The 20,844-nt window shown below is 38.4% G+C and overlaps 1 protein-coding gene and 1 long non-coding RNA gene across 2 annotated transcripts in view; both read left to right on the top strand.

Annotated features, from left to right (window-relative positions):
• Nucleotides 1-2,730: 2,730 nt before the first annotated feature.
• LOC137502100 (uncharacterized) lies at nt 2,731-4,741 on the top strand. Its single transcript, XR_011018693.1, has 3 exons — nt 2,731-3,067; nt 3,578-3,831; nt 4,251-4,741. It is a non-coding gene; the product is annotated as an uncharacterized lncRNA (long non-coding RNA).
• Nucleotides 4,742-10,636: 5,895 nt separating this feature from the next.
• Nucleotides 10,637-20,844, top strand: part of CtsL1 (cathepsin L) — a 35,995-nt gene continuing 25,787 nt past the window's right edge. Inside the window, exons 1-4 of the mRNA XM_067138043.2 lie at nt 10,637-10,760; nt 10,887-10,996; nt 12,179-12,331; nt 17,291-17,494. Coding sequence (XP_066994144.2) covers nt 10,904-10,996; nt 12,179-12,331; nt 17,291-17,494 — 450 coding nt within the window. The 5' untranslated portion in view covers nt 10,637-10,760; nt 10,887-10,903. The remainder of the gene's footprint in view (nt 10,761-10,886; nt 10,997-12,178; nt 12,332-17,290; nt 17,495-20,844) is intronic.

Here is a 20,844-nt window from a genome sequence, read left to right on the forward strand (position 1 = left end):
TTAAACGACATGCGGAGTGTCACTGTTCATCTCAGCGACCCGGAAACATATTATGATTTAGACCGCCGCCGTCTCAGCGGTAGTTTCGACACTATTTTCGATTATTTTTGTATATGCCATCCTCTCCCGACCACAAACCGTAGGGGTGGCCAACCCCACAGTGCTTTTTTCCAGACAGCCTTATTATGTGAAGCAGAATCTCTCTTTGGTCTACCCTATATTTACGCACGTGCCTACTTCGAACACTGCAGAATCCGTGAGCTGACGTCGCCATGGTTACTGCTGGTCATTTCTTCACCCAGTTCCTAGAGCGGGGCAGTGTAATGCCAATAATCACCAAAACGGTTGGTTTTAGGCTCTTAAAACATGGTTTGCGGGCCTTACCGAGTTTTGTTCTACGCGTCGTGATGCTTAAAATGAGTTTTGTCTTGTCCTTGTACGACAAATTGCCAGGGAATGGAGAGAGATGTTAAAATGTTCTAAAAGATAAGTATACAAAATTTGGTTCAGATTGGTGAAACGGTATGAATTGGGTAAGGAAAAGCATTTAAAATTTTATTGAGTAACAAATGAAATGAAATGTCGTATGGCTTTTAGTACCGGGATATCCCAGGACGGGTTTGGCTCGCCAGGTGCAGGTCTTTCTATTTGACGCCCGTGGCGACATGCGTGTCGTGATGAGGATGAAATGATGATAAAGACAACACATACACCCAGCGTGCCGTAGGAATTAACCAATTAAGGTTAAAATCCCCGACCCGGCCGGGAATCGAACCCGGGACCCTTTGTACCGAAGGTCAGTACGCTGACCGTTCAGCCAATGAGTCGGACGAGTAACAAATATAGGTAGCCGATGCATGTGCTTATTACGGATTTTCTTAAAATATGTATTTCTTTCTTTCTTTCTTAATCCGTTTACCTTCCCGGGTTGGTTTTTTCGCTCGCTCAGCGAGGGATCCCACCTCTACCCTCAAGGGCAGTGTCCTGGAGCGTGAGACTTCGGATCGGGAAGGATAAACTGGGAAGGATGACCAGTACCTCGCCCAGGTGACCTCACCCGCTATGCTGAACAGGAGCCTTGAGGGGAGATGGGAAGATTGGAAGGGATAGACAAGGACGAGGAAATGAAGCAGCCGTGGCCTTAAGTTAGGTACCATCCCGGTATTTGCTTGGAGGTCAAGTTGGAAACCACGGAAAACCCACTCCGAGGATGGCTGAGGTGGGAATCGAACCCCCCTCTACTCACTTGACCTCCCGAGGCTGAGTGGACCCCGCTCCAGTCCTCGTACCACTTATCAAATTTCGTGGTAGCCCCAGCATTTGCCTGGTGTGAAAATGGAAAACCATTGACTTAGGTACTTGTTGAGTAGGTACGGTAATTTCAAGTAATGTTGTTATCAAACTCCTTAAACTATTTTGTTGGAATATTATTATTTTGCTGTAATGTCTTCTCAGAAATACTTCATGCCCAGACAGTTTCGAAGTTGGTAGCATTAGAGCTAATTAAGTAATCCCTCATTGCCTGATGCTAAAACAGTTTCTGGACCTTGAAACTTTCTTTGTTTATTTTTGTTTCTTTTTTTTGCTATTTGTTTTACGTCCCACTGACTACTCTTACGGTCTTCGGAGGGTTTTTTTTTTAAAATTTGTTTTACCTTGCACCGACACAGATGTCTTATGGCGACGATGGGATAGGAGTGGAAAGGAAGTGGCCGTGGCCTTAATTAAATCCCTGGTGTGAAAATGGAAAACCATTGACTTAGGTACTTGTTGAGTAGGTACGGTAATTTCAAGTAATGTTGTTATCAAACTCCTTAAACTATTTTGTTGGAATATTATTATTTTGCTGTAATGTCTTCTCAGAAATACTTCATGCCCAGACAGTTTCGAAGTTGGTAGCATTAGAGCTAATTAAGTAATCCCTCATTGCCTGATGCTAAAACAGTTTCTGGACCTTGAAACTTTCTTTGTTTATTTTTGTTTCTTTTTTTTGCTATTTGTTTTACGTCCCACTGACTACTCTTACGGTCTTCGGAGGGTTTTTTTTTTTAAATTTGTTTTACCTTGCACCGACACAGATGTCTTATGGCGACGATGGGATAGGAGTGGAAAGGAAGTGGCCGTGGCCTTAATTAATTCCCTGGTGTGAAAATGTGAAAGTACGGAAAACCATCTTCATGGCTGTCGACAGTGGGTTTCGAACCCACTATCTCTCGAGTGCAAACTCACAGCTGCGCGCCCCAAACCGCACGGCCAACTCGCTCAGTAGCTGTCATTGATGTCGACGAAAATTTCAGTCTATAGAAAAGACTAGAATTTTGTTCTTGGGTCATTGGACGTATCTTTTTACTTTCTGTTAGAGAATAATTTCGCGTAGAAGTAATTGACTGAACGGAAGATCACAGACCATGAGACCAAACATCAGTACGGAGGGGGAGAACCGATAACATTGTGATGTTAAAATTATCGCTCGTGATTGGTCAACGTTGCGCATGATCAGAAGACCCGTACGAAAGATCGCAAACCACAACCCGAGCCTGGAACCGGACGTATTTATATTGACCAGGGGGGTGACAGTCGCATAGACCCTACGCTTCCGAGGTCTAAGCCCAGACTGAGTAATTTTTCCCTACGACCAACATGCTTCGAGGTTGTACCTGACGTCACTTCACCAAACTTCACGTGACAAATACGGGAGCTCCTATTGGTAGAAACAACTCCCGATTGCTATTGGTCGATTTCGAGTTGAGAATTCCCGGTCGATGGGGCAGTTTGTCGCTGTCGTAGTTTGTAATTATGTGTTTTGAAGTTGCCAACCCGTTTTTAATTTCGTTTTCACTATATGCGGGTATGTTATTAATAACAATAACATGCGTAACACATATTTATGTCACGTTATGGTCTTTCGGCTGAAATAAATTCGTAATTATTGCTTTGATAACCACGTGTGAGACCAGTCTACTTTGTCATCTTTGTTTATCTTTATTTTCGTTTTCATGCTCTGCGGGTGTTTTTCAGTGAAATTCTGAGTGGAATTTCTTGTTTGAAGAAGTAGAAGATATTTGAGGTAAGAATTCCTTATTATTCTTGTTTTATTAACCTCCTGAGGCCGGAATATAAAATGCATATCACACCAATTAAAATGAAATTCCAATAAATATAACACCAACTTTTCGGCCTACTCAGAGTTATATTTAGTTTATTGTTTAAAATATTTTTTGCGGGATATTTGATTCTATTTTAAACAGTGTCCTCTTAAAAGAACACTAGGCCACAGGAGGTTATGTAAGTTATTAAGTTGATGATTGATAGCTGTTTCTGTTCCCAAAAATATCTTTTTTTAAAGTATTTTTTCGTGGTGGTTGTTATTAATAACAATAACATGTGTATCATACTTATTTATGTCATGTTGTGGCCTTTCGGCTGCAATAAATTCTTAATTTATTAAATTCAGTTGATGTAGTCCTATTATTTCTGATAAGCCACTGTCGTTTTGATGGTATTGAATTTAACAGTAAAAGTATAAACTGTAGATAGTGCTCTTAATTATTTCCTTCTATTTCTTTTTATTCCTTAGATCATGCATGGAAAGTGCCAAATTTGTGGGATATACACCAATAGCGAAGAGTTCTGGCAGCAGGGAATCTTATCTTATTTCACCATTTCCCTGTTCCTAGACGTGATATTTGCAAAAAGTGGCTGGACATTGTGGGAATCCGAAAGTTGCGGCAGCTTTCTTCAAAGCAGCTGAGGAACCACACTATGTGTTTGAGACATTTTCGCTGCTCCAGCTATCCAGGACCTCTATCGAAGATACTGTCTCAGATAGAAGTAAGTAAATGGTCACAGTACTGTGACATATCAAATTTTCCTGTTGTTTATTTCAAATTGCTCTCTGGAGGTAATTATGGTAAATTCAACAGTGGCAGACAAGGTTGAACCTCGTTTCTCATAATGAAAGTCACTGTAATGTCCGTCATACCTAGTCTTGCCTTACCTAGCAAGTTGAAAAGAGCAAAATCAGTCCTTTAATATCCCTCAATACAGTCAAGTGCTTAACGAATTTTGGTGGACAGCATGCTCAGTGTAATTTTATTCCTGTTATTCCTACCTTAAGAACTGTAGGAAGACCATAATAACTATAGATATATTTATAAATGAATGATGATTGCATTCACTGTAGTAGGGGAGAAAAAAATTCATATCTTAGTGATTTTTTTTTTTTTTTTTTTTTTTTTTTTTCCATATAGATGTGCCTCGACATAAGTCTGGACGTCGGTCAGGTCCTTCGGCTGCTATGAGTTCCGCTGCTGCTGCTCCCACTGCCTCCACTCCTGTTACCGGTACTGCTGCTACTTCTACCACTGTTACCATCACTTGTAGTATTGCTGTTTCTACTACTACAGCCAATAGTGATACTGTTGAACCCTTACCAAAATGCTTAATTCCTTTTCATTTCCTACAGGCATTGGCACGGCTTTCTTCTAAGTGTTAGAATCTCGAGTCAGAACTGTGAGTAGGCTAGTGATCAAAAAGTTTGGTCCCTCATTTGTAATGAAGTTTCTTTGTCTTCTAGACTTCATTACAATGTTACTTTGGATTAAATTGGTGGGTACAAAGGCTATGGACACCTAGGATGTACCAATGGATTTGCTGTCATGCCACCGGGCGAGTTGGCCGTGCAGTTAGGAGTGCGCAGCTATGAGCTCGCATCCAGGAGGTAGTGGGTTCGAACCCTACTGTCGGCAGTCCTGAAGATGGTTTTCCGTGGTTTCCCATTTTCACACCAAGCAAATGCTGGGGCTGTACCTTAATTAAGGCCACGGCCGCTTCCTTCCCACTCCTAGCCCTCTCCTGCCCCATCGTTGCCATAAGACCTCTCTGTGTCGGTGTGACGTAAAGCAACTTACAAAAAAAAGTTACGTCCCGCGAAATCGACTGCTTGCATGCTATTCCACGCTAATCCAGACACTGCTCGCGCACGACACTACCGATGTAACTCGTGCAATTATGCTGACAATGATGAAGATTTTTCATTTAAATAAACAGTTTTACAGTGTTTACATTTTAATTTGGAACACATAATGACTGAAATTGTGTAGCCTCTGTAGCTCAGGTAGCAGCGCGGTGGCCTCTCACCGCTGGGTTCCGTGGTTCAAATCCCGGCCACTCCATGTTAGATTTGTGCTGGACAGGGCGGAGACGGGACAGGTTTTCTCCGGGTACTCTGGTTTTCCCTGTTATCTTTCATTCCAACAACATTCTCCACTGTCATTTAATCTGTCAGTCATTAATCATTGCCCCAGAGGAGTGCGACAGGCTTTGACAGCCGGCACAATTCCTATCCTCGCCACAAGATTGGGCCTCATTCATTCCATACCTGGCCAGCCCCGTGGTGTAGGGGTAACGTGCCTGCCTCTTACCCGGAGGCCCCAGGTTCGATTCCCAGCCAGGTCAGGGATTTTTACCTGGACCTGAGGGCTGGTTCGAGGTCCACTCAGCCTACGTGATTAGAATTGAGGAGTTATCTGACGGTGAGATAGCGGCCCCGGTCTAAGAAGCCAAGAATAACGGCCAAGAGGATTCGTTGTGCTGACCACTGACACCTCGTAATCTGCAGGCCTTCGGGCTGAGCAGGGGTCGCTTGGTAGGCCAAGGCCCTTCAAGGGCTGTAGTGCCGTTTGGTTTGGTTCATTCCATACCTGACCCGGTCACTGACTGGAAAATAGGTTGTAGGTTTTCAATGACTGAAATATGTATTAATATTATGTAAACCAAGTGAGTTAGGAGCACGCAGCTGTGAGCTTGTTTTTTGGGAAATAGTGGGTTCAAGCCCCACTGTACCGGGCGAGTTGGCTATGTGGTCAGAAGCACGTGGCTGTAAGCTTGCATCCCGAATCCGACTGTCGGCAGCCCTGAAAATGTTTTTCCGTGGTTTCCCATTTTCACACCAGGCAAATGCTGGGGCTGTACCTTGATTAAGGCCACGGCCACATCCCTCCAATTCCTAGGCCTTTCCTATCCCATCGTTGCCATAAGACCTATCTGTGACGGTGCAACGCAAAGCAACTAGCAAAAAAAAAAAGAAAAAAAACATTGTCGACAGCACTGAAGATGGTTACCGTGGTTTCCCATTTTCACAGCAGGTAAATGCTGGGGCTGTACTTTAATTAATGGCCATGCCTGCTTTTTTTCCACTCCTAGCACTTTCCTATCCCATCATCGCCATATGATCTATCTGTGTCGGTGTGATGTAAATTAACCTGAAATATTGTATAATTAGCAGATATCTAGGTTATGATAGCCGGGCGGTCCGTGAAAGGTCATAGGGAGAGCACTGTGTATGGGTTCAATATTGTTGAAGACTTAAAATTAAACAATTTCAATTTGCAAAATCGTAATGATTGGGTATTAAAGTTTTTAATTTTGTATTACAAAACACCCAGCACGTAGGCTACACAGTGTGGTCACATATCTGTGAGATTGCACTTGGGCAGTGGTGTGTTCGAGTCCCACTGGCGGCAACAGTGAAGATGGTTTCCCTTCTTTGCAATAGGCAGGCAGATATACTAAGGCCGTACCTTAATTAAGGCCACAGCTGCTTCCTTCTGAGACCCATTCCATCGTTGCCATCAATCGGTGCTATATAAAACTCATAGCCAAAAAAATGAGACATCGTTATGAAGCCCATAACATGATTATAATTGTTCATAAAGGTGGAAAACAAGTATATTCATGTTCTGTGTTCTTATTCAAAATATGCCAAACATCTGCATGTTTCAGGCTCCATTTGTCTTAATTGCATTCATAATGACTTTTGTAAATTCCTGCCGTAGAGTTGTATAATCGAACATTTTATTTAAACTTCATGGGACATTTTTTATTATTATTAATATTATAAGGAGCATTAAGCATATCTGCTAAATGGGAAGTGAAAAACTGTGACGTTATTTTTCAGAACAATGAAAGTTTCAAACGTGTGGTTTACTGTCCTCATAGTCTGTTCCTTTATATGAGCTCATAATTTCTGTAGAATTGTGTGATAATGATCAAATACTCAAGTGGAAGTGTCATGTGGTATTGTCTGGATGAATTTTATAAAGAAGTCTTAGTTTTGGTTTAAGCATCCATTTCTAACAAAGGTATTTTCACTGAAAATTTTGTATTTTGGAAACAATTTCTCATCAGAAAACAGGAAATATTTTATGATCTCTCTCCTCTCTTATTTGCAATTTGTATGCACATCTTCCTCAACTGAAATGTGTACTGGTATGTATTCAGTGTGCAAGTAACTAAATTAGTATTTGTGAATTTTGTGATGTTGGTAACTCATTTGATGTGATGGTAACAATTGTGCAAACTTTCCTTACCGTAGTTCTCCCCCTGTGAGTGGGGGCAGTAGAATAATACCCACGGCATCCCCTGCCTGATGTAAGAGGCAACTATAAAGGGTGCCATGGGAGCTCCGAGCTTGGGTAGGCATCCGTGGAGCCCTTAGGTGAATCCTGGCATTGCTTCCACTTGTGCCAGGCTCCTCACTTTCATCTACCAAAATCCCATCTACCTCGGTCACCACCTGTTCTTTTCTGACCCTGACTGTATTACGTATGGAAGCCTAGAGAGTCTTATTTTCACGCCCTTCATGGCCCTGGTCTTTCTTAGGCCAATACCTCCATTTTTTCGTAGTGTCGACCCCCTTCGATTTCTTCTCTCCGATTAATATATAGAGGATTGTTACCTAGTTGTACTTCCTCTTGAAATAATAATCACCACCACCACCACTCTTATCGTAGTCGGTGCGATAAAACTGATTAAGACATAAATGATCGGAAATTGCATTCTTTATAACTTTTGTTATGTAGTTCTTTTCAATAGGACCAATCATCCAGGGTGAATAAAATTATTTATAGCCTACATTGTAGTGGCATATTCCCCGACATAAAATACCAATTTTCAATGAATTCTGTTCAGCCATTTTCTTGTGACAGAAATTATGAAAATTTAACACCCGGATAGTACGAGTCCCTGTGATTAGTACACCTAGGTAAGGAACACCATAGGTTTGCGTTGCCTGTAAATGGCGCCGCAATGTGAGAAACGCCATGGGTGTGTGTTACATGTGCGCATTACATTACCTGTGAGTAGTACCATCCGCGAGTCTACGCTACTTTTGATTAGTATCGCAACATGACAAATACCGTGGTTGTACTTTCCCAGCGATAAATACCATTATGAGGGGCAGATGACCTGGTTTTTGGACCCCTTTAGATTACAAGCATCATCGATTCAGGATTGTGCTTTAGAAGCAGTCCCTTGGTCAGTAATACTTCTGCTTAACGCTAGTTGCTGGCAATGTGGGGCATTACAGGTCGAATCCACTGATTGTTCTAAATTCATATCCATCCATTCATTCTTCGTCATTGTGTTTTGAACCCTGGTCAGTAGATGATTTTGGACTTTGAAATTGTTATTATATTTATCTCATTTCATACCATTAGGGGTCGATGACCTAGATGTTAGGTCCCTTTAAACAACAAGCATCATGGCAAGGAGATTTGTGGTGAAGGCGAGATGTTTGGTGGCCTTGACATATACTAGGAACTGTCCCATCATTCGCCTTACTCCAGGCGAAAGGAAAACCGTTCTCAGGACAGCCAGTGGTAGGGAAACAGCCTCTTTCTGTGTCTCAAATGCAGAGGTGTAAAGCCATGGCCACCCTTCCTCTGTTCGGTTGGCCGGTCAGAGTGCAGTGCTGTCAGACCACGGATTAGCCTACTCTGCAACCACTGACACAGATTTCTGCCTTTGATGTACAGTAGGTACAAATGGCACCGTATTTGAAGTGAATTTCCACCGCCTTTGACTGGCATTTTGATTAGGTCACAGCAAAGCCCCTTGCACACGGTAATGTTGTGGAAGGTAGCAGCATGTTGTTCATAATACTGTACATAAATTAGCGACCAATTCCTTGAACGTAGATCTTAATGGGTTGAGCTATTTTGTGACGTGGCATGCGATTGTTTTGTGCTGGATCAGCTGCCATATTATTGTACGTAGATCCTGATGCTACATATTTCTTTCAATTTATTGGAACTCCTCCCCTGCGGATGGACTGAAAGGAAGCATTATTTGTACTTCCTGCATGTTGTAAGAGGGGAACAATCACAGAATCTGTAATCGCTTTCTTGTCTTTTAAGCCCATAAACATATTCATGATTCTATCCTTTTCCATGTAACAGAGAAATATAGATATATCTTACTGTCACATGAAATAGAACATTTTTAAGTACTGTAAATACAAGGATTGCATACATTTTTGTAGCTTGACATGGTTTATTATCTAAATGCAGATGACTGATTGAATGATATGCTGTGTTTTGATGCAATATGTAGGAACAGAGTATGTGCTATCCTGTCTTGGTTTTTTCAAACACTACTCTGCCAGAGACTTGCCATCCTCTAGCAGATACAAAAGTACAAATCTCAATATTCCTCAGTGTGTGGCCCTACATGCCTCATTTGACAGACTGAAAGATGTATCATATAGTAAGTTTCTTGAGATAATACAAATGATGTTGCCATAAGCTTTTGACTTGTGTTAGACTCCAAAAAGAGAGAAAAGTATTTATTATGTTGTAACTTGACAGTTCCAGTCTTTCTTTCATAAATGAATGATTTTGTGTTGTATTGTATTGTTTTCTGGCTGATGAATATTAATTCATGATTAACACTACTGAATGTAACTTAATGAAATTATGATATACTATGATCACAAAAAATTTGTGGCAATTTCTACACAATTTTTATACCTGTAATACTGTGGATAGTAGGTAGAATATAGCTCCATAAATCAAAAGATCATGTTTAATTTCAATTTACCTTTGAATCCTACAAACTCCCTCCTTAGCATATGAGTTTCCTTTAATCATTTTGGTTCCTGTGTATAGCTTTCTTTCTTACATTGTATTTATATTTCATTTTCTGCATAATACTATTGACTATTGAGGTTGGCTCAGTGTGTGTTAAAGGGGACCGAGGTACGAGGTGATGTTAGTGTCTATTTCTGTCGTAGTTCATAATCAGAGATAATTATTGCCAATCCCACTCACCTTCTGGTCACTTCCTCCCTCCCACCCTTTGCAAGTTAGCTTCTTTTTTCCTCAGCAGAAAAAAGCAGCACAGGTCAGTCCAGTTAATCCCTTCCTTCATGGCTTTGTGAATTAGTAAAAATAAAATTATAATAAGCAGCACAGGCTGGTAAGCTTCTTTTCTCCAGCAAGAAAAAAAGAAAAATAGAAATAATAATAATAATAATAATAAAGCACAGGCCAACCTTTAGGTGTATCATTGTTCAGAATGAAGTATTCCAAAAAAAAAAAAGGTAAGAGAAAGAAAGGAAAGAAGAAGAAAGATATGAAAGAAAAGAAATGAATATATTTAAGAGAGGGGGAGGGAGGGTGAGAACCTGGGTACCCGACGCGACCCGCGCTAAACGATTTAAATCGCCCGCCCGGTAATTTTAGTTTTTCCCTACGACCACTACGAGCGCTAACGTGCAATTCCTGGTAGTCGTTGCGTCAGCCGCTGTGTACGGAAGTTAAAAATAACGTTGAGTGTCGACTCTTACTTATTCTCTTTGATATTGACGGACTGACTGTCTCTTGGGAAGGTTGGTGCGAGTGAATGTTGGTGTTTGGTGGCAAATAGTATATTGTGTCGTTGCTCGTGTCTGCTGAAAATCTACGTTTCAAATATTTAAGGTTCAGTATTTTCATAGAGGCACTAGTTTATAGTTTGATATTATCCTTTGTGTGAAACAGAAAGCCATATTTCCGTGACAATTTTCACAGCTGACTAATCTTTCTTGCTTTGTTTCTTTTACGCAGCACATCTGTCAGCGACAATGAAAGTGCTCGCAGTATTCTGTACTCTTCTAGTTGCGACTCAGGCAATCTCATTTTTTGACCTAGTGTTGGAAGAATGGAATACTTTCAAGGTGACTATTGTTCCCTAATTCTAGCTATACAAAGGCCTAGTGCAACAATTTTAATTTTTACCTCCATCAGGAAGTGTACCCACATAAGTTTCAATTTTGTTGTTTTGAGCGAGCAGGATATGTGGATCTACATATACGTTTATTAAAAGGTTGGGCCCTTTGAAGTAGCATACAGTTTATCATCGTACGTTTTTTGGTAATGTTTTGGTCTCATTTGTAATGACTAGCAGAAGAGAATGCAGTAGTGTTTTCGTATAGTTATCATAGAGTTATAGCAGTGGAGTAAGCATATACCATTGAGGTACTATTTGTTTTGTAACAAGTTTGGACACCTCGTTTATTACTATGTAGCGAAGATTCATTCTTGTCTTATGGACGTTTCCAGTTGAAACACTAGCAGGCCACATATTTTGCCATGCCACTTAATCACATTTCACGGACATTAAATAACAATTCGTGTGTGTATTTTCTGGTCTTCTTGTTCTCTATCCGTTATCTTCGATTTTAACAGTCAAATTATGTGCAGAGTATCATTTGTTCTTCAGCTTCATATTTTGACTGTTGCACTTGCTGTCACTATTGCTTTTAAACCTTCCAACAACTCCTGATATCAGCAAATTACAATCTCAACAATCAGGTCTGATGTGAGCAAATCTTTGTTTGGGGGTTTAGTATTCCTGTTGGATAATTGAATTGCCTAACACCTGCTGCAGCAAATGTTACCCACACAGTGTAATGCTTTTATAATTTGGTGCAAAGATCAGCTTAACTGTACTCCATCAAGTCACCAAAATTAAAAAAAAAAATTTTTTTTAGCAAGGTAGGTTTATTTGATGGAATGTTTCACTTCGTTATAGAGCGCAATGCAGTCTTGGAAAAATTGCTGGGGCTGTACCTTAATTGATTCTATGACTGCTACCTTCCTAATCCTAGCCCTTTCCCATCCTTGCATTGCCATAAACCTTGGATACGTTAATGCTATGTTAAACCACTAGCAAAAAACAAAAATTGGTTGAAAATTAACCATATAATTTGACCAGTTATTCATTATTCTTTTTTGCTTATATTTTGGAGTGAGAAATTATCCTGGTCTTATTGGTTTCCTTTTAATAGGGCATATATCTTGTTAGCTTGTTCAAAACAGTTTTAATATAAATACTTACCTTGTAATTATCTTTTTAGCTGCAGCATCGCAAGAAATATACAAGCCCTACAGAAGAGAAATTTCGTATGAAGATCTTCATGGAAAATCGTAACAAGATTGCCAAGCACAATGCTAGATTTGAAAGAGGAGAGGTTAAATACAAGTTGGGCCTGAACAAATATGGAGATATGGTAATTATTCTATTCTCTGTTGTTTTTTTGTGATATGTTATTAATTGGGTTCTTCTTTTTTGACAGATTTTAGAATTGATGAAATTTTAGTTCTTTAACTGTGCTGCTGACTGGCCTAGTAGAGGAATCCTTCTATCAGTTGTTGTGTTTGACCTTTGTAATTTTTGTATAAGATCGCCTTTTATTTCAGTACCCTATGTGATCAGAATTACAAATTGCATTCTTGAGACTGTACATTGTCTGCATGAAAGCAGAATACTCGCAGCTTAAGTCTGTCTGGGAAGCAGAAAGTAGGTACACTCAACTTGTCTATGCATGATGTGAAATAACATTTTAGAAAGTACATCTTGGTGACAGTGTTTTAAGGTGTTGAAAATGCGATGGTTTGTAGCTTGTGAAAGGACTTCCGTAGAACAAAATTCAGTTCTTGCAAATATATTGTAAAATCTAAAATAGTTCAAAGGGCTGTTCTTATGAATCATAAAACAAATTATGACACTAATTTGGTCCTCATTGTGCAGAAGAGATCAGTTCAAGGTAATGTTAAATGCAGACACCCATTCCATAGTGCAAAAGTAAGGTTCTGTAAGTGGTGGTTTTAACACTGAATAGATCGGTGTAAAGTCCAGCTCTCGACTGAATGATCAGCATTTTGGCCTGCAGTTCAGAGGGCTCTGGGTTCAAACTTCATCATCTGCACTCCATCTTGATTTGCACTTTTCCATGTCTTATCATGATTGCCCTTTCTTTTCATTTGTAATAATCTTATTAGCTATAGTGGACATGTTTATAATTATGTGGTCAGCTGGGGAGATCTTATTTGATCGTTTTGCATTATTCACGTTTCTGCAATCTTGCTGGAGGTGCACTGCTTCGTCCTCTGGCCTGATCTCCTTTTCACTTGTTTTTCCTTATATATACATCTGCATCTCTTCCACGGTTTCTTGGAGTGTGTGATCTCTACGAATATAAATTTTAAATTGCTTCATATCTTCAGTATCTTTCATCATTCTGATCAGAGTGCTCTCGTAATTTCCCAAGCTTTTCATCTTTGCTTTACATTCATCATATAGCCATGTTAGCTTGCAGTTCGTTTTAAAGTGTCAAATCATCCCTGCATTAAACCAGCACATTTCTTATGATGCCGTGTTTCGTATCCTTCGTATTCCACCGAATAACCATCAGTATCAAAATCATTCTTGCCGGTTCTGCAAAAATCCTTTAAATCGATCTGTGTAGCTATTTCGGCATGTTGAAAACTAAGATAGGAAACTTAAAAGGGTCCACCTTTTCAATACAAATAAATGTTATAGTTTATTTACAACATATATTTACACTTGGAACTAGTTTCGACGCTGTTTGGCGTCATCTTCAGCCAAAATGTGGGAAATAGGCATAGCGTGTAGACATTTATATTATACAAGGTGATACATCAGTGTGAATAAAAGAGAGAATATGAAGACGTGAAGTACAATGTCATTTTCTAAATGGTCATGAAGGGCGAGTCAAAATTGTATAAACATGAGATAACAAACACATAAACGAAAAACATATATACATATAAACTGCAACAAAACCATGCGGAAGTACGAGATGATTGGCATTGGAGATTCAAATTATTTCAGACACTCTTCCATTGAATGTTGCCTGCCGCGAGTGTAGTACAAAACATAGGTTAGATTTCAATAAACACAATCGTCTCAAAAATGCACATAACATTTTAAAAATATTTGGGTTGAGATGAAATTTGGCAGTTAGGGATTGAAATCACTTAATCAATAAGCGTCAATTAAAAAAAAAAAAAACAGCTCTGAAGGGTGAGACAGAAATTGCACAAGCATGAGTTTGGACTCAATAAATGCAAAAAACACATGTAACACACTCGGAAATGTAGGTTCTTGATGGATTTGGCATAAAAGGTCTGCGTTCAATCATTCGTTGAATGGCAATGGTGCGAGTGTAGTTCAAATGCGCGTGAGGATTTAACAGCCTCTTAGAATTGCACGTTACATCTGAACTCGTGGTGCGAGATGAACTTGGCAGTGAAGGTTCGAATTGTAGATATTCAGTAATGCCATTTCGAAACAGTCCATGAAGGGTGAAACAAGAGCTATAATTCATACGAGTTAGGACTCATTAAATAATACTTTCAAATACAAATAACATATTCAAATTTCCGTAGTACAAGGTGAAATTGGCAGTTAAAGAATTAAAATTTGTAGATATTTCTTCGTAAGGTGCCATATAGGTCAAGCGCAGCGTAAGTACGAGACAGGGCTCAATATATCCAAACTCGTACAAATGCATATAACATATCTGAATCCAAGTGTGAGATGAACATGGTAGTTAAAGAATCACTTTGTTGAGGGTGTAGTAAACATATTCAGCTCAAAAAGAATACAAAATTCGAATTAAGGAAGACGTGGGGCAGAGTTTCTATGATGATTATTGCGGGACCTAAGGCGGTAAAGCTATGGCGCGATAAGGAAGACGTGGGGCAGAGTTTCTATGATGATTATTGCGGGACCTAAGGCGGTAAAGCTATGGCGCGAGATAGCTTTACCGCCTTAGGTCCCGCAATAATCATCATAGAAACTCTGCCTCCACCCTACACGTAACGTTGCAACAATACACCACAAATATTAGCACAGTCAACCTCTAAGCTCTCAGAGGAACGTCTTCCTTAATTCGAATTTTGTATTCTTTTCGAGCTGAATATGTTTACTACACCCTCAACAAAGTGATTCTTTAACTACCATGTTCATCTCACACTTGGATTCAGATATGTTATATGCATTTGTACAAGTTTGGATATATTGAGCCCTGTCTCATACTTACGCTGCGCTTGACCTATATGGCACCTTACGAAGAATTATCTACAAATTTTAATTCTTTAACTGCCAATTTCACCTTGTACTACGGAAATTTGAATATGTTATTTGTATTTGAAAGTATTATTTAATGAGTCCTAACTCGTATGAATTATAGCTCTTGTTTCACCCTTCATGGACTGTTTCGAAATGGCATTACTGAATATCTACAATTCGAACCTTCACTGCCAAGTTCATCTCGCACCACGAGTTCAGATGTCACGTGCAATTCTAAGAGGCTGTTAAATCCTCACGCGCATTTGAACTACACTCGCACCATTGCCATTCAACGAATGATTGAACGCAGACCTTTTATGCCAAATCCATCAAGAACCTACATTTCCGAGTGTGTTACATGTGTTTTTTTGCATTTATTGAGTCCAAACTCATGCTTGTGCAATTTCTGTCTCACCCTTCAGAGCTGTTTTTTTTTTTTTAATTGACGCTTATTGATTAAGTGATTTCAATCCCTAACTGCCAAATTTCATCTCAACCCAAATATTTTTAAAATGTTATGTGCATTTTTGAGACGATTGTGTTTATTGAAATCTAACCTATGTTTTGTACTACACTCGCGGCAGGCAACATTCAGTGGAAGAGTGTCTGAAATAATTTGAATCTCCAATGCCAATCACCTCGTACTTCCGCATGGTTTTGTTACAGTTTATATGTATATATGTTTTTTGTTTATGTGTTTGTTATCTCATGTTTATACAATTTTGACTCGCCCTTCATGACCATTTTGAAAATGACATTGTACTTCACGTCTTCATATTCTCTCTTTTATTCACACTGATGTATCACCTTGTATAATATAAATGTCTACATGCTATGCCTATTTCCCACATTTTGGCTGAAGATGACTCCAAACAGCGTCGAAACTAGTTCCAAGTGTAAATATATGTTGTAAATAAACTATAACATTTATTTGTATTGAAAAGGTGGACCCTTTTAAGTTTCCTATCTTCCATTCTCAGTTCTATACGGACAAAAATGAAATTCTTAGATTTAAATGTTGAAAACTATATAAGTGGCAGTGACTACGATGCAATCTGTTTACTCTATGTATATCATGCAGTTACTAAATAACCTCTTCTCCTACAACACCGAAATTTGTCGGGATTCCAGTTCAAAAGGACTATCCTACCTTGATTTATTAAGACGTCTCAATATTAAGCATCCAATAAGCAATAAAGTCCGTACCACTTTTAAACTATAGCACTTGTATCATATTAGGCATCTAACAAAATATGAGCTCACTTATAACATGCTTTCTTGCTGTCTACCATCTTCATAACTTCTAATGGATTTGAACCTGTTGTTGTGAAAACTAGAGGGAGCTTATAAATAAAAATAAATAAAATCACAGAAACATTGAGCAACATTTCCAAGTCTTGAGTCATCTGATCTAGTTGAAGTTTCTTTGATTTGCCATGGTTAGTTCATCCATTCACGTTCTTAGCTATTGCACTTATTACATGAAGAGCACATGCAAGACAAATGATTTATTGTTAACAGATGGGGTTGAAAACTGAAAAGCCATATGGAATGATGTGCTCATGTAGTGATATGATGTAAGTAGAAAGGCATGAGGTTATCCAGGGAGGTTTTGGAATTCGTTAGAGATTGAAAGATTGGTTCAAACCCCACAATCGTCAGATCTGAAGATGGTTTCTCGTGGTTTCCTCTTTTCACACCCAGCAAATAATTAAGGCCATGGTTGCTTCCTTCCCATTCCTAGCCCTGTCCTATTCCATTGTCGTCATAAGACCTCTGTGTATGTGCGATGTGCAACATAAATAGTCAAAGAAAACATTATGAAGTAAATTTAGATTTAGTACATGATTGAGTTCACACTATATTTTTCTTTCAAGTTATATGGAGTCTTAGTGGGATAGTAATTAAAGAACAGTAAAGTACTTAACTTGGAGCAGGTGCTATCTCACAGAGGCTTGTGGACTTTCTATATTAAGACGTCTGTTATGAAAATTGTTTGATAAAATATGGTCTCTGCTGATACAACAAGCCCAGAATAAGTCACTGGATCACCCTTGAATTTAACAATTAATTTTCACAATTTAATTTTCAGCTTCATCATGAATTCACTAGCGCTCTTAATGGATTTAACCGTACCTATAAGGAGGAACTACGCAAAAGTCTTAAAATCCAAGGTGCTACTTTTATCACTCCTGCCAATGTCGAGCTTCCTTCAGCTGTTGATTGGCGTGAACATGGAGCAGTCACTCCTGTCAAAGATCAAGGTCATTGTGGATCATGCTGGTCTTTCAGTTCTGTAAGTATTTAGTTATTCCTTGAATGTGATGTGTTCTGTTTTGTGTGTAGGTAGTTACTTGGAAGAGACAGACGTACGTTATTGTTAAATGTGATGCAGAAAATGCACATGAACCAATTGTCGGAAAACAAAATTTTACAAGAGAGGCTAAAACTCTGTCGGTTTTGGTCATTTTTTGTTTTTGGTATATCTTTGTTAAAACACTTTTGTTTTACCTTAAAACATGTCTAAAAGGATGAAATCAGCTCTTTGGCATTGTTTAAAATAAATTTTTATGAGGATGTGCCATGGTTGGAAAAAAAGGTGTCAAATGTAGTTGTGAAGCAATTTATAACGAAAGGAATAACCTTAGGAAGTGGCTGTTCCTGCATTCTAGTGTCATTTTAGGAATGTACAGTTTTGACTTGACCTAGAACGCTGTCTGCAGTGAATAAATTGTCATTGAAATTCAGTCCCATTTTTTTTTTTTTTTTTTTTTCCTGTCTGAAACAAGATTTAAATTTTGCCGACAAATGGTCCCTTTTCATTGTTAACATTATTAACCTGCTAATACTTATAAAGTTTTTCAGGGGTTCCACCTATTCAATTCAAAACAATGTCTGAATTTACTACCACATATTCAATTTATTAAGCAGTACTAGTTTCGGCGTTTCTTTATCACCATCATCAGCTGCATGAAAGTCATGAAAAACAGGCAATTAAAATATAAAATACATCAACTTTTTTTAGCACTAGCTCCTAAAGACTATGTTAAAATATGTATTGAAATAAAAATACAAAGTTATCTCATATTTCTAAGAGTTCACAAACTTGGGGTCAATATCACAATTAAAAACAACCTAAAGAAGGAAATGAGGTTAGTATGCATTCAACATTTATCATCTTATCATCTTCAAATACTGGGTTCGATCTTGTTTCTTGTTAAACTTGGTATAGCTTAAATTATTATTTTAACACATTGGGCCGATTGCAGAAACGGTATTTAGATGATATCTACGGTTAAACAATGCCTACATACGGCTGCCGCATTGCAGATTTATCACCGACATTGTCTAAACTCGATGTTCAACCGGTCATGTTTAAACACTGCCGAGAGCACTGTTTAACCTGAAATGAGAGGAGTGAATTACAATCAGAGGTTATGGACCATGAAACATGTAATTTGTATTATCATGTTGAGATGATTCCGGGAAGAAAGGTTAGATTGCAAGTAATCAGCTTCATTTTCCGTCTCAAATTCTAATCACAGAGAGTTACAATAATTGAAAATCTTCCACATTTTTGATACTTTTTATTTGCTTTTTAGCAAATTATTAATTGTAAACAGTACATGTTTCGTTCTCACTTGAGAACATCTTCAGCTGTTGTTAAGCTTAGGTGAATCGCTAAATTTCTGACTATGTTATTTGCAAGTACATTGATCCTCTTAAAGACTACTTGAATACAAATTAAATTAAAATGATGTTAAAACAGTGTGGGGGTTAATGGGTTAATGAAATGAGACTGGATGATTACATAGTTGGTCAGCTTAAAAACTATATCTATTCATTGGAATAGTTGTTAATAGTTTCACTTTGTTACATTAAAAATATCTGTTTGTCTTCCGGTTAAAAGGTTTTAAAAATGATTGGCTTCTTCACACTGTTCAAATTGTTGTTGAATGTTTTTTCTTTCACTCCTTCCAGGTAGGCTGTTATTTATTTTGAGCTTGCTTAATGTGCCCTAAGTTACTATACTAGACGTAAAGCAGCATCAAACATTCCCCCTCCAGCGTCACAGTAGAATTGGAGTCTAACAACAGTAAGAAATTGAGACAAAGCTCCCTTCCAAAAATTGATCAGCAGTCAGCTTCAAAGTTCCGCATTAGACTCAATTTAGGGCACATTAAGCAAGCTCAAAATAAATAACAGCCTACCTGGAAGGAGTGAAAGAAAAAACATTCAACAATTTGAACAGTGTCAAGAAGCCAATCATTTTTAAAACCTTTTAACCGTTCTTGAATTACTTAATAACCTGGATCCGCACATAAAGTTCACGATAGAATCCGAGAACAACAATTCCCTTAATTATCTCGATTTGACTATTACTCGCAATCAGAATAAAACCCTTTCTTTTAATATTTACAGGAAGCCCACTCACACGATAAACACAATCCACCAAACTTCTACACCCAGGGACACAGAAGAAGACAGCTTACAATAGTATGATTTTTAGAGCTCTTAATGTTCCTTTATCCCGTAAGAATTTTAGTAAAGGAAATCAACACCATTTATGCAATAGCCGAAGGTAATGGTTTCAGTAAAGCTTTCTTGAGCAAAATTCTCAATAAATTTAAAAGTAAACCCAAGACCACCTTAGAAAAAGAATCTTCCCCTAAAGAGAAGTTCACCATATTTACCTTTAATAATAATAAGATATATCCTATTTCGAACATCTTTAAAAAACAAAAGTTAAAAGTAGCTTTCAGGACCGTTCACACCAATGCAAAAATGTTTTTTAATTCTCATACTGTCAACAGCAACAAAAAATTTTCAAACTCTGGGATATACAAATTAAAATGCCAATCATGTCTTTCAACATATGTTGGGCAAACAGGCCGCAGCTTCAATGTAAGATACTCCGAACGCCTCAATGCCCTAAAGTACAACCGCTACTCAGCCATGAGCGAACATTGTAGAGAGAAAAATCATAAATACACAACAATTGACCAAGATTTAAAGATCCGCATTATGAACAGAAAGGTCCCTTACTTAATATGCTAGAGAATATTTATATAGATATCGACCAATATAACAATCCCGTGTACAACTTGAATGAAATCAATGAAAAGAAAAATATATTATTGGAAACCTCTACACAGAAGAAGACAGCTTACAATAGTATGATTTTTAGAGCTCTTGATGTTCCTTTATCCTGCAAGAATTTTAGTAAAGGAAATCAACATCATTTATGCAATAGCCGAAGGTAATGGTTTCAGTAAAGCTTTCTTGAACAAAATTCTCAATAAATTTAAAAGTAAACCCAAGACCACCTTAGAAAAAGAATTCATTAATTAAAGAATTCATTAATTTCATAATTAATTCATTAATAAAAACGAATTACACTATCGACATTCTAGAACAAGACCCGCCCTTCCATCAACACCCTCCTCCCGTGATTCACATCGTCCCTCCCTCCTCGCCCCTCCCCCTCCATTCCCTCTCCCAACCACATCGACACATACACAGTAAGCCACACACAGGCTTAGTTGTCAATGTGACTTGAGGCTGACAAGGTCATCTCCATTCGAGACAACAACTTTTATTTACAAGTAAGTTAAATGGGTTTTCTTTTCTTACATTATTTTTCAA

This window comes from Anabrus simplex, chromosome 1 (genome assembly GCF_040414725.1).
Source record: "Anabrus simplex isolate iqAnaSimp1 chromosome 1, ASM4041472v1, whole genome shotgun sequence".
NCBI lineage: Eukaryota > Metazoa > Arthropoda > Insecta > Orthoptera > Tettigoniidae > Anabrus > Anabrus simplex.